We start from the raw sequence: 14,919 nt of genomic DNA, 5'->3' as shown, positions 1-14,919 counted from the left end.
ATCAAAAAGATAATACACCATTATCAACTGGGATTTATGTCAGGAATGCAAGGATGGTTCAACATATGCAAATCAATAAACATGAAACACTGCATAAACAGAATATAGAGAAAAAACCACGATCATCTCAATAGATGCTGAAAAGGCATTAAATAAAATCAAAAATCCCTTCATGATAAAAAAAAAAAAAAAAACTCTCAATAAATTAGCTATAGAAGGAAAGTACCTCAACACAATAAAGGCCATATGTCACAAACCCACAGCTAACATCATAGTGAATAGGGAAAAGCTCAAAGCTTTTCCTCTGTGAGCTAAAACAAGAAAAGAGTGCCCATTCTCACCACTCTTATTCAACATAGCACTGGAAATTCTAGCCAGAGCAATTAGATAAAGGAAAGAAAATTAAGGGCATCCAAGTTAAAAAGGGGGAAGTAAAATTGCCCATTTCCAGATGACATGGTCTTATAAATATGTAAAGATTCTACCAAAACCTCTTTTTTAAAAAAACTTTTATTTTAAGTTCAGAAGTACAAGTGCAAATTTTTTACATAGGTAAACGTGTCATGGGGGTTTGTTGTACAGATTACTTCATCAGCCAGGTATAAAGCCTAGTACTCATTAGTTTTTTTCCTGATTCTCTCCCTCCTCCCACCCTTCACACTCTGAAAGGCCCCAGTGTGTATAGTTCTCCTCTGTGTCCATATGTTCTCATCATTTAACTCCCACTTATAAGTGAAAACATGCAGTATGTGGTTTTCTGTTCCTGTGCTAGTTTGCTAAGGATAATGACTTTGGCTCCATCCATGTCCCAGCAAAAGATATGGTCTTGTTTTCTTTTTTTTTCTTTTTATAGCTGCATAGTATTCTATGGTGTATATGTCCACATATTCTTTATCCAGCCTATCACTGATGAACATTTAGGTTGATTTCATGTATTTGCTATTGTGAATAGTGCTGCAGTGACATACACATGCATGTGTCTTTATAATAGAATGATTTATATTCCTCTTGGTATATACCCACTAATGGGATTGCTGGGTTGAATGGTATTTCTGTCTTTAGGTCTTTCAGGAACTGACACACTGTCTTCCACAATGGCTGAACCAATTTACACACCCACCAACCGTGTATAAGCATTCCTTTTTCTCCACAACCTCATCAGCATTTGCTATTTTTTGACTTTTTAATAGTAGCCATTCTGACTGGTGTTAGATGGTATCTCATTGTGGTTTTGATTTGCATTTCTCTAACTATCAGTGATGTTGAGCATTTTAAAATATAATTGTTGGCTACATGTATGTCTAGTACATGGGAATGTAATCTAGTACAGCCATTATGGCAAATAGTATGGAGGTTCTAATAGTATGGGGAATTTAATCCATTTAAATTCAAGGTTATAATAGATTGATGAGGACCTATTTATCTCATTTTGTTGATTGTTTTCTGGTTGTTTTGTATATCCTTCCTTTCTTATCATTGATTTTTGTGGTGGGTGGTTTTTTGTTGTTGTTGTTGTTTTTTGGTTTTTGGGTTTTTTTTGTTTTTTTTTTTTTTTGGAGTGATAGGGTTCGATTCCTTTCTTTTTTCCCCTTTGTGTATTGGCTCTACCAGTGAGTGTTATAGTTTTGCATGTTTTCATAATGGTGGTTATCATCTTTTCACTTCCACTTGTAAGACTCCCTTGAGCATTTCTTGTAAGGCTATGCTAGGCATGATGAATTCCCTCAGGTTTTTGCTTGTCTTGGGAAGATTTTATTTCTCATTCATTTCTGAAGGATAGCATTTGGATATAATTTTCTTGGCTGGCAGTTTCTTTCCTTCAGTTCTTTGAATATCTCATCCTGTTCTCTCCTGTCCTGTAAGGTTTCTGCTGAGAATTCTGCTGTTCTTCTGCTGGGGTTTCCCATTTATATGATGACATTTTTCTCTTGCCATTTTTGGAAATTTCTCTTAGTCTTTGAATTTTGACAGTTTGACTGTAATGTTCCTCAGATAGACTTTTTTGGGGTTGAATCTATTTGGGGATATTGGAGCTTTCTGGATCTGTATGACTAACTCTCTCTGAAGACTTGGGATTGTTTTCAGTTATTATTTAATTAAATGCTTTCTACACCTTTCCCCTTCTCTTCTTCTTCTGGAATGCCCTTAAGTTCAGAAATTCTTTCTTCTGCTTGGTCTTATCTGTCATAGAAGCTCTCAATTATAATATTTTTCATTGAAATCTGTAGCTCTGGGATGTGTTTTTGATCCTTTTTTATGATATATATCTCCCTATTGAATTTCTCATTCAAACCATGAACTGTCTTCCTGATTTTGTTGAATTGTCAATCTTTATCTTGTATCTTATTGCATTTCTTTAAGATTATTATTTTACATTCTTTTTCTGGCATTTTGTATATTTTCTTATGATTGCGACCTGTTACTGGTGAGTTACTATGTTCCTTTGGAGGTTTCATGTTTGCTTGCTTTTTCATGTTTGATGTGTCCCTTCATTGATTTCTATGCATCTCGAAAAACAATCACCTTTCCAACTTTATGGAGTAGCTTTCATAAGGAAAGACCTATTCATAGGTATGGGTTTTACAGTGTCAGTCATTGGGTGCATGGACTTGATTCTAGATGGATACAGTAGTGTGTCTCCATGTAGTTTCTTCAGTTGTAATCCGTGCTGGTGACATTTGCAAATGTCTCAGCAGCCTAGGCTGTGAGAGTTTGTGAAGGCAATGGTGCAACTTTGCTGGAGGTGGGCTCACCAGGCTGTTTCTCATGTCAGGGGCATGTGCATGCATGCAGTGAATCAGCCAACTCGGGATCTGGCTCACTTGATTTGGAGCCATAGGGCTACTACTCTAGCTGGGGGCATAGGCATACAGTTACTTGGCTGGCCTGGTTGTGTGTCTGCCAGGGTTGCCCATGGGATTGTTTCTTAGGCCCTTAGCACAGGCACAGAGTCATTAGGCAGGCCTGGGGCATGTCTGCAGCATGGGGGATGCACCACAGGGCAGTTTCTTAGGTCCATGAGGTAAGCACAATGCTTCTTGGCCAGCCTGGGAGTGTGCCCACCAACGGTGACCCATAAGGCTGTTTCTCAAGCCTGAGATATGGGTGCATGGCTGTTCAGCTGGCCTGAAGGGGTTGTGTCTGCCAGGGGCAACCCACGGAGCTATTTTTCAGGCTTAGGATGCAGGCAAAGGTTTGCTTGACTAGCCTGGGGGTGTGTGTTTCAGGGGTAACCTGTAAGGCTGTTTCTCAGGACCTGATTGTGGGCACAGAGCTGTTGGGCAGGCCAGGGGCATGTCCTTAGTGGAGGCACTTGTGGGGCTATTTCTCAGGTCCTGGGCATGGGCATGTAGCACTCTGCCAGCCCAAGAATGTGTCAGCTGTTCAGTGGCTCTGGGACCCCTCCTACTTCAAGAAGAGTACACAGCAGTTTGGCCAGCTCAAGGGTAGGGTCACCCTAAATGGGACTGCCAGATTGTTCCTCTGGCTAAAAGTGCAGGCATTGGGGATTGGTTTCTCTGCTGGCAGGACCACAATCAAAGCCAATCCTGGGCCCAGGCTCTGCACAGCTCGGGTTGTGGCATACAGCCATCCATGGGGACTTGGTGGAAGAATGAAGATGAAGTCCCAGTGCTGGAGAGTTGCATGGCTACTGGTCCCTAGAGCAGGGCCCACTCCAGAGGTAGCTCTGGTCTCAAGATGGTGCGATGCTGCTGTAGCTTGGCTCACAGGAGGAGAGAGGGTGGGTGGGAAGTACACACCTTGTGCTCCCGATCCAGAGCAATGCAGCTGCAAGAATTTCCAGCAGCTCCCTAAAATGGGCCCAGGACTAGAAAGTACTCTGAGATTGTCCTGTATAATGACTGTAGGTGTTTCAATGGCAATGGGGCTGGTGGGGTTCTTCTGCTTACCTTGTCTTCACCAGGAGAAGTCCCTCTTGACTCCCAGCTGATCTGGACAGGGGAGACAGGGCTGCAGAGGCAGGATGCCTCCACATTGTCCTCCTGGGCTTCCAGTCACCACAGGTACCTCTCCATCCTCTCACTGTACTCATGCACTCTCCCATTGACATTCTAGTCAAATCTTAACTGTTTATTTGTTACACTGGTCCTTTCTTATGGGGAAGACTACTTCCAAGTACTTCTAGCCAGCCATCTGGCCAGTCACCAGGCCCAGAATATACTATATTAATGTACAAGCAAAAATTGCTAATCACTCACTTTTTTTCAGTTCTGTTTTTTTTCACAAACTATACTCTTCCATGTCCAAGACAAAATTAGGAATGCCACCTCAGATTGTATTTACTCTTGTGACAAAATTTCAAGGGAACATTGTTTATTGTTTTTGATCCAGACATATGTAGTTATTGTGTATTGTTTCAACCCCTCATCCTGTTTTTTCTCTTAGTGCTGGGCCTTTCTCCATTGAGTTATTTTTTTCATGTCATATTTTTGAGAGCAAATCCAAATGCCATATCATATCTACTATACTCCTCCAGGATTTCTGCTATATCTATATATTCTCCCTTCACCAAACTTAAATATCCAGCTCTGTTGATCCAGTTGAGGTTTCTGCCACGCAATTTCTTTCTGGATTTTAGATGTAGTTTCTCCCATGCCAGGAGCCCATTGTTCTGATTTAATAAATCAGTTTCAGAAAATCATTTCAGGCTAAAGCTGAAATGAACATGGCTCCTCTACTCTCATGTTACTCAGGACTTCGAGATCATTGGATCTGTTTCCCACACTTTCTAGGCTTCTTCTGGCCATATCATTGCTTTTCATGTGACCCAAAAAGAGTGCGTAACTATCAGTGTGTAACAAGCTTTGGCAGTTCTCCATCACATATGAGGTGAGACAGGAAATAAGTTAGCCCTGTGTTACCTCTGTTGGCCTCTACTGGAGAGCTCCCCACAAGCTCTCTGCCCTTCCCCACCTGAACTGAAATACCATGAACCTATGAGTGTCTCAGTCTCCTGAAGAGAGTCACTAATGCTACCTACTTTTTTAAATGCTTTTTTTTTTAAAGAAATCTTGGATTTATTCTCAAAAGCAAAATGTCCTTATGTTTATAATAACTCTTCTGGCAGAGTTTGTTTTCCTACTTTTTCTCATCTGTTACCTTTTCCATTGAATTTGAGGTCCTATATAGATATGAATTCAGTTAAATTAAAATAATCCTTCAGCAATGTTATTTCTAGTTTGTCTACTACTATTCAATCACAAATGTAGATGTATTGAGGGCTTCTGTGAACTGCCTGAACCGGGTTCCTGCCTAATTCATTATTGTACCCACTCCTCCATACCTCTTTTCTCAGTGCCTGTCGCAGCTATTTGGCATACTCTCCATACCAAGTATATGTTTCTCTAATGTTTGAATGAATGAATGGATGAATGAAGCTTATTTTGACTCAGAAAAAAATATTCTGATGGGTTTGAATGAAAACGTTAGTCTTAGGACAGGCACAGTGGCTCATGCCTATAATCCCAGCACTTTGGGAGGCCAAGGTGGGAAGATGGACCAGCCTGGACATCATAGAGAGACCGAGTCACTACAAGAATATTTTAAAAATTAGCCAAGCATGGTGGCATGCACCTTTCATCCTACCTATTTGGGAGGCTGAGGTGGGAGGATGGCTTAAGCCCAGTAGTTCAAGGCTGCAGTGAGCCATGACTATGCCACTGTACTCCAGACTGAGCAACAGGGTGAGATTTTTGTCTCAAAAAAAAAAAAAAAAAAAAAAAAGGTGGCAGGTGGGGGATATTAGCTTTAAAAAAAAAAAAAACACTTAGCCTCAGTTCTCCTTAATCGCTATTGCTTTCTTGCTTTCTCAAATTGATGTGGTTAGGGTAGAATATATGAATAATTTACTCATTCCTGATTAAATATGTGTTTTGCCTAAGGATTTATTTTTAGAAGATTTGAACTACATCATCAATTCAGGAAGAATACCTGACCTGTTTGAAAATGTTGAGCTGGATTCTATTGCAATGAAAATCAGATCTCTTACTGAACAGTCTGGTCATATGGATAATAGGCAATCTTTACTTTCACTCTTTCAAAAGGTACTTTTTTGTGACTTGGCTTTATCAAATTGTCATGTTAAAAGTAGACCATGTTTATAATTCTGTACGTGATTTTTAAGTTGGATATAATTTCTTTAGATCTTTATATGAGTTTTTAAGGTAAAATAATGAGTACCCTACCCACAGACAAACCATATCCTTAGGTAGGTCAAAAACTTACATGAATCTGAGCCTGTCTGGCTATCAACGATTTTAAAAAATAATACCAGCAGGAGGCAATAAAATGAAAAATAAAATCCCAAGAGTATTTCTTACACAAAGATTCTTTCTCAGATAATGATGTTCTTATTTCATCTTTTTCATAACAAGTCTGGAAAGGCAAGAAACAAGAAACATTTCATCCTTTAGAATAGTCCTGGAATTGACCAGGAGGTGATGGATACAAAAAGAAACTGACTGGATACAGCAGGTGCTATTCAGAATGAACTCAGCAGCAGAGGAGCTGTGAACAAATTGGTTTGATGAGAGATATAGATTAGTCAAAATGAACTCAACTTTCTGTGTCTTTGAGACATGATGACTGACCAGTGGCTTAGTGAATATATGGACATGATTACTCAAACTAGAATACTCACTGGGGAAGGACCACAGGTGGATTTATTTCTGGTGCTAGTTTTTGTCTATCATAGGGCAATTTAAAAATTGAATCTGGCCATCCACCATTTCTCACCTTAGTAACAACATTGCTAAGTATCAAACAGATAGTTAGTAACCTGTCACAAGAAGATGTTTTAAAAATTCCAAAAATGACTCCACAGTTGATAGAGAACAAGGTAATACGAGTGGATATCCTTAGATTTAGTTAGATTTTTTAATAACATCGTAGAAAGAAGGATAGCATTTATCCTGACAATTGTGGCACTCTTGTGCCTTGTTACTATATTTGGTTTATTCCTTAGATTTAAATAATAAGGAAGAAAAAAGAAATTTCAGTTTGGAGTGCAGAGAAGTACTCCAGAAAATGAATAAATAAACCAAGAATCTCAGTTAGAAATCAATTTTAATTATATACATGATATATGTATAATATATATAATACTATGCTTCCAAAACTAATTTGACATGTCCTACAATAATAACAAATAATAAAGGCACACTTTAAACTGCTAACATTTGATATCTCTAGGTAGAAGTTTTGGGAATGTGTAAAACAAAGAGAGGTATTTTCATTTTTACTTTAAACATTTCCACATTGCATGAATTTTGCACTGAGCAGTTTTATTTGCCTTTATAAATTTGTTAAAGACAAAAAAGAGGAAAAAAAACTTACCTTTTAGTCTTCTTTCAGCTTTACCATATTTATTTGACAAAATAAGTTGCTTGATACTTAATATTTTGTACAGTTAGACTCTGAGTTAAAAGGAACACTAACTCTCTGAGGCTGTTTTCAGTAATGCAGACTTATTGCAAAGTGATATCTGGAAATAAGGAAGAAGGAATCTGTGCCCTGTTGCCAGTCTTGCCAAGAATCCAGCAACAGCAGCAGCACAGCCAGGTCTTATAAGGAAAAGGGCTGAAGGCAAATTGCAAAGAAACAAGCACTTAGCCTAGGGCCTGTAAAACTGTGTAGGTCTCATATTGCTTAGCTGTAATTCTTTAGCTATAGGAGTTTTATTACTACCTCTGGTGCTCTACTCTTATTGTCAGGTTGTTTCTTTCAGCTCTAATTCATCTGACCATTTTCTCACTTTGAGTTTCTGTGGGTCTTAAATGCACACCACCCCAGAGGAAAGAGTTAAATAGCCAGACCCAGCACCATCTGATATAAAGTCCCCTACTGAACAGAACTCTAGCACCAGCCCCCGTCATAAGAGTTGGTTTATGCAAGGGGTGTTCTGGGTCCAGTGCCTCCCCTACTGTTAGTTTCCCTGGGAAGGGCTCTGTTTATGGCAGGCACTCCATGCACAAATGATCAGTATCTGGTCTACCCACGAAGGAAAGATCTGAAACATGTTTTCCATGAAATTTTTAATGTAATATTTTTTCAAAACAGTGTATTACATTTTAACAATTTATATTTTCATTAATTTTCAGAGAATATATAAAAATCTTCATATTTTTGTGATCATGAGTCCTGAAGGACCTAGCTTCCGCCAAAATTGTAGAGTATATCCTTCTATGATTAGCTCCTGCACGATCGATTGGTACGAGAGGTGGCCAGAAGAAGCTCTCCTTATTGTAGCTAACTCATTCTTAAAAGAAAAAGTCAATTTTGAGAACAGAGAGGTAAATATTTAATACAAGTGAAGGTTTCAGTTTATTGACAGCATCTGATGGTATTATGCCTCTGAAGAGCAAGGAACCCTAGATGGACAAAAACAGGCAGTTCTAAGCCAGTTTATAATAAAATGGATCAAGTGTTTACATTGATTCCCTATTAATTCCCCATCTCTTGTACCCCTGAATTCACCCTATTTCAAAGATGCCCAGATTCAGATTCTGCAATGCCTGGGTCTCTTCACTATGCTGTCCACATGGTGGAACAGCAGATTTCTATGAAGGAAAACAGTCTCCATTCTGCATACCAGATTCTATGGTAAGGATGCTGCAACCTTCTGTGTATTCCTTGTAAATTGTTCTGGCTTGGCTACAACAGCAAGTCAGCAAAGCAGTGACAGCACAAGCCACAACACAAAATTAACTCAGAATTTATGAGCCAACAGTAAGAAAGAACCTATTCTGGAGTGACTAAACTGAAGATCCCATAAGACCTAGCTGACAGCAAAGGAGGTAAGAAGTGTTGACCAAAGGAGCTGTAAATGCATAGAGAACTGAAATTCAACGTAGGACATTTCTAGGTCCTATGGGACCAATGGGATTGCATCCTTACTTGTCTAAGTGATCAAGGAAAGCAAAGGCCAAGGAGGACAGAGACGGGGTAGAACCAGAAGAAAAAAAAATGCAGCTGAGTTAAAAGTGACCAGTGACTGGTTAGACTTGGACTGGAGATGAGTCATCAGGACTAGCGTATGTCTAAATCAGAATTATCTCCCAATCCAGGCAAAGACAATATTCTTCGCAGTCTGGTTTTGCTCATCTGCACATCCTTTGGGTCCTTGCATTTTTGTAGCTTTATTTTACTCAAGGAAATTTCCTTGAGTATCCTGCTATTGATAACCACTTTAAGAAAGAAATATAAAAGATAAAGAAGGCTGGGCATGGTGACTCACACCTATAATCCCAGTATTTTGGGAGGCAAGGCAGGAGGATTGGTTGAGGTCAGGAGTTCAAGACCAGCCTGGGCAACATGGTGAAACTCTGTTTCTACAAAAAATTTAGAAAATTAGCCAGTTGTGGTGGCACACATCTGTAGTCCCAGTTACATGGGAGGATGAGGCAGGAGGATCTCTTGAGCCCAAGAGTTTGAGGCTATAGTGAACTATTATTACAACACTGTACTTTGGCCTGGGCAAAAAAGCAAGACCTAGTCTCAAAATAAAAAATAAATAAAAAATGTTAAGACAAAGAAAACATTATAACCCTTGGCCGTTGATACCAATGCCCTAAATCTTTGGATGACTATAGTAAAAGTGAGAATAACGTACGGGTAAAGCCTAGAAGGATGAGTGTGGCATGCCATTCATAGTTAGCTCTACTGTTGCCCCACCACCATCCCAACCATTAAAACTCATATTTTCGGCCGGGCACGGTGGCTCAAGCCTGTAATCCCAGCACTTTGGGAGGCCAAGATGGGAGGATCATGAGGTCAGGAGATCGAGACCATCCTGGCTAACACAGTGAAACCCTGTCTCTACTAAAAAAAAAATACAAAAACCTAGCCGGGGGAGGTGGCGGGCGCCTGTAGTCCCAGCTACTCGGGAGGCTCAGGCAGGAGAATGGTGTAAACCCGGGAGGCGGAGCTTGCAGTGAGCTGAGATCCGGCCACTGCACTCCAGCCTGGGTGACAAAGCGAGACTCTGTCTCAACAACAACAACAAAAAACTCATATTTTCTTTGTCCTGCTCATCCAGGAGCTCTCTCTACATCTCCAGATCTCAGAAATAATAAGCTATTTTAATTAATTCCAAGTGTTCAACTTTCTCTTTTTATGTATATTTGGATTGCTTTCTCTTAATTCTTAAAAATTATTATTCTTCAGAACTTGAAAGAAAAACTTGCCCCAACCTGTGTCCAAATCCACAAAAGCATGAAAGACTTGAACAGAAAATACTTTGAAGAAACTGGAAGATTTTATTATACCACTCCCAGTAGCTACTTGCAATTTATGGAAACATTTGCACACATTTTGAGGGCACGAGAGGAAGAGATGCAAACAAAGAGGTAAGACTTTGAGAACAAATCAGAAATATATTTTATATTGGTGTTTTTGTTTGCGAAAAGAGACACAAATGCAAAATGGTGAGCCAAATCTGCCTTTTTGGTGGGACAAAAAGCCAGAAGCTGCAGAAGATCTTAAAGGAGATAAGGTTGATATTCACCCTGTGTGCCTTCAAAGGCTGCCCCTGTCAAGGCAAGGCTGACAGACTTGGCCAGTAAATAAACAATTAGTCCCTGTTGCATTCCGACAGTTTATTTCTTACATGGGCAATGAAAGCAAGAGTAACTAACAGTACCAGTCCCCATGTCCTTTGTCTCATGGGATGACAGCAAAATAAAAGGCTTCAGATGACTACAACACCGATAGTGGAACACTTGCTAAGCAGTTTTATAGCCAGCATTGGTACCTGAGGAGGCATGGGAAGAAACATGAAGCAGCAGACCTCACTGCTAATCAGAATACAGGAGACATTGGAAAACTGTCTTATGACAATCTTCCGGGAAGATGGGGAAATTAGTAGGAAATGGCCTTGTAGCATCTACTCACAAGCGCCCCACATTTTCGTGTTCCAGAAAGATCAGGGGTGTCCTGCCAACACTTAGATCAACTGCGGCCAAGCCTTGTCTATATAACCTATATGGAGACATGAAAGGCTGCCGAGGCACCATGGTGGAACTATTCCCCTCCAAGTCCATCTCCTAAACCTTTCATGTATCTAGCTAATAATTCTTTTTTTAAATAGCCCACTCCGTCAGATACCCTAACTAATTACTCTGATTGGGGCCTGGGCCAGATTCATTCCATTTGCCATAGGGAACACTGTATGAGAGTGATCATGACTGTGACTCCCACTTGGAGGATAGACCACAGCCAAGCTCCCTGTCTGGAGCTAAGCCAGTTAAAAATGTTATTAATCCAAGTGCATCAAGAGGTATTGGCCATTGCACATTCTCTGTCTCAACTAGCCAGCAGGAAGTCCAGTGCAATGTGATTTTTCATCAGCGCTCGTGCTGGAGAGTGTGAACTAATTTGTGTGCCGCAGGTAAGTATAGGCCTGACATTTACATAAGAAGTAGCAACCTCAATAGCAGCTTTTTGCTAATGTGGGGTCGGGGTCTAATTTTATTAAGTTATTGTTAACAAGGTCAGGTAGGGCATGCCAATAACAGTTCATTTTAGAGCAGTTGAGGTAGTCTGTGAATATAATAATGAGGCTAAAGAGAATCACATCAGTGCTCAGAAAGCTCATCTTGTTCCGTTTCAAGGAAAAGTTGTTCACTCCTGGGATCAGCAGATCCTAAGAGGTTCTGAGAGTCCTTAGATTAAGATTTTTGTTGGTCAGCAGTTAAATTAAGGATAATGTCAACGGTCTGAGAAAATTGGCCAGATGCCTTACAGGCGAGAGTCAAGAGAGTTTAATGAACCTTCCTCTCACTCCTAACCTCCTGGGATCTAAGGTGTCCCCTCCCCATCACCCAGGGTTGTAGCTCTCCATTCACAGCTGTGTAATCAGTATGACCAGTCCCTATCACAGTCATTCACCCCTTTTCCAGTCCTCCTCATGTCTTACCCACAACACAACTCTAGATCACTCAGCAGTTTCTTCCATACGTACCTTGTACTATCCTAGGACATCTTCCACCCCCTAATGCGTGGGCCATGCAAGGACAGTCTTAAGAGCTATCACCTTATATGCATAATCATTATTATCAACATCCATAACTGGTTATATCCAGCAAGCATATCTCGGTGGCAAAAGACAGGTTATAGTCTCCCACTGCTCAACTCTTCTTTGCTACTTGGAAATTTCAGTAGTCCAGTTTCCCAGGGGTAGATGTTGGGGGAGAAAAAGCGAGAAGAGTTAATTATATGGTTTGGGTCTCTTACAGCCTATCTTGTCCTCTTTCCCACCCCAAAACTTACAATTAAATATTCTGTTTAAATGAAAGGTACCCTTATGGAGAATTAGTACATTTAAAGCCCAATTTGCCTGTCTTAAGTGTGCTCCAGTGGGAGCTGAGCCTCAGATGCCCAGTTCTCATTATTAGTTTTTCCTTTGAGTCCATTTTATTTTTAACAGCATCTGTTCTTCATCAAGTTGAGAAATTTCCCCTCTCTTCCTAGTCATCATTAATTTTATCAAATATTTTCTCTGCATCAATGGATGCTGATGCAGCAGTGAATTTTCTTCTTTATAGCTTGTTAATATAGTGGATTATATTGATTGACTTTCAAATAGTGAGCCAGTCTTGCATCTCTAGAATAAACTCCATTTGGCCATAATTTGAGTAATTCTTTTTCTATATTATCAAATTGTATTTGCCAAATTGTGTTATATCTTACACCTTCTTAATACTTTTTCTTCTTCAGGGATCGCTTCCATATGGGTCTATCCACAATCCTGGAAGCAACCACACTAGTTACAGAAATGCAAGAAGAGCTCTTGATTCTTGGCCCTCAAGTAGAACAAAAAACAAAGGTATGTTTGCTTTGAAATCTCTTTTAAAGATTTTATAGTCTAATATAGAACAGTGTTTGAAAGTAAAGGCTCTGATACCTGACAAAGATAGGCTAGAACTCCAGCTTTGTTACCCTATAGTTGTATACATATGAAAGAAATAACTTGTTTTTTTGTCTCAGTGTATCTGTAAAATGAGAACAAAAAAGCAATAACAGCAAAATAGTAACATTATTACATTTTGATAATTAAGGGTAACAGGTATATAGCTAACTGTAGAAGCTTATGTAGAAAGATTCCCTAGTCAGTAAGTTAAACCCATCTGAAATATGCTGTGATAACTTGCAGTCTATCAACTATTCTAAAAACCATCATTCATCATCACTCTTTGTGTGTAATGCATGAAATATTTACTGTAGTCATCCTAGGCAATATCCCAATGGCAGACCAATGGAAGAGAGCACCAATGGCAGAGAGCTACCATCAAGCATGGTGGATGACAGAGCTTCTAAGAGGGGGCGCAGCTGAGAGCTGGCCAAATGGTGAGAGCTCTTGCTCTCTCCATTTTATTTGTCTCTTGCTCTCTCTCTCATTTTATGCATCTATTAAATATATTTCAGGCTGATTTTAATAAACTTTACCATAGTGAAATGAGATATTTGAATTACTCTTTTAAAAAAGAGATCATGTCTCTTAAAATTCATTCTAAGAACAATTATGTGCTTCATTAGGAAACAGAAACTCTAATGGAAAAACTACGGAAAGATTCACAAGTAGTTGAGAAAGTTCAGATGCTTGTTAAACAGGATGAAGAAATTGTGGCAGAAGAAGTAAGAATTGTGGAAGATTATGCTCAGGTAAAATTAAAATATAGTCAATACAAATAATTTGGAGATTTGAAAAAGTATTCCCTAACCTTCAAGTTTAAAAGTCAGACTGACTGGTCTTAAATATATAGTGCCTCAACTGTGGTTACTTTTCACTGTAATTCCAACAACTATTTATTGAGTCCCTACTACACACAGGATAACATTAAATGAAAATATGAAGTCCAAACATGCGTGTTCCCTGTCCTTGAGGAACCCACAATCTCAGGATGCTTTTCTTATTACAATGAACAGAAACTCATGCAGGCCATTTGGCCTTCAAGTGTAACATCTGCAAGAAACAAGGCAGCTCAAGAGACTGGGTATTTGGTGTGTGTCACTTCTGTTGCTGATTGAATAATTCTCTCTTTTTAAATTGATCATTCTCCTCCATACACTCCAGTCAGGATCTCAGCAGGAGCCAGTGTGGTTTAGCAAATCACTGAATGCTCAACTCTGGTCTGATCAGTAGCTGTTCCTGCTCAGAGCAAGTCGAGAGTAGAGCTTGTCTTCCGTGTACAAAGGTTTTTAATCAAGCAATTCCATCAATTAAAATACATATGTGAGCCTATACTCTAGTATGTGTGTGAATTATTTATAGATAAATTATATCCATGGGCCACCACCATTAGCTAATAGCCCAAAGCTCAACAAATATCTAGGGCAAGGTTTATTATGAATAACAGTGAATATACATACAGATTGCAAATAGTCCTTTCGGTCATTTCAAAATTTTCTTGTTGGTCTCTTGTCATACCTGATTAGCTCATCATTGCTTTTTACCTTGTAACGTGGTTGAAGAAAAATTTATATCAAGAATAAAAGAAGTCTCAGCCTGCCTTTTGCTTGTTGTTCACTTGTGCTTCCACCGTTAGCATTGCCTTCAATCCAGTGTTTCTTTCAGATATCTTTTTAAGCTACCTGCCCATGTTTTAGGAGCTAGGTTACAGAATAGGCAAACTAGATTACAGAATAGACAAATCCCTCACTTGGACACAAGTAAGCTGCAAGGCTTCCTAGCATCCTGAGTATTAAGCAAATAGGGGAGGCCCCACTCCTGAGCCTTCTCAGATGGGGAGCTTCCCCTCTTCCATTAAGATGCCACCTGTCTCACTGAGTGATCCAGAACTTCTGTGATGCCAACCACCTGAAGGTGCCACTGTTGATCAATATATTAAATATGAGTACGGGGCCAAGCGGGGTGGCTCATGCCTGTAATCTCAGCACTTT

At 39.6% G+C, this 14,919-nt stretch overlaps 1 protein-coding gene across 1 annotated transcript in view; it reads left to right on the top strand.

The window, feature by feature from the left end:
- The window catches only part of DNAH14 (dynein axonemal heavy chain 14), a 507,005-nt gene that overhangs the window by 396,315 nt on the left and 95,771 nt on the right, over positions 1–14,919 (top strand). The window contains exons 55-59 of the mRNA XM_025393377.1: positions 5,904–6,065; positions 8,121–8,312; positions 10,186–10,367; positions 12,736–12,844; positions 13,555–13,680. Of these exons, the coding sequence (XP_025249162.1) occupies positions 5,904–6,065; positions 8,121–8,312; positions 10,186–10,367; positions 12,736–12,844; positions 13,555–13,680 (771 nt within the window). The remainder of the gene's footprint in view (positions 1–5,903; positions 6,066–8,120; positions 8,313–10,185; positions 10,368–12,735; positions 12,845–13,554; positions 13,681–14,919) is intronic.

Source organism: Theropithecus gelada, chromosome 1 (genome assembly GCF_003255815.1).
Source record: "Theropithecus gelada isolate Dixy chromosome 1, Tgel_1.0, whole genome shotgun sequence".
In the NCBI taxonomy this organism is placed as follows: Eukaryota; Metazoa; Chordata; class Mammalia; order Primates; family Cercopithecidae; genus Theropithecus; species Theropithecus gelada.
The sequence above is the reverse complement of the archived record's forward strand: the minus strand, read 5'-3'. Positions and strand labels throughout refer to the sequence as shown.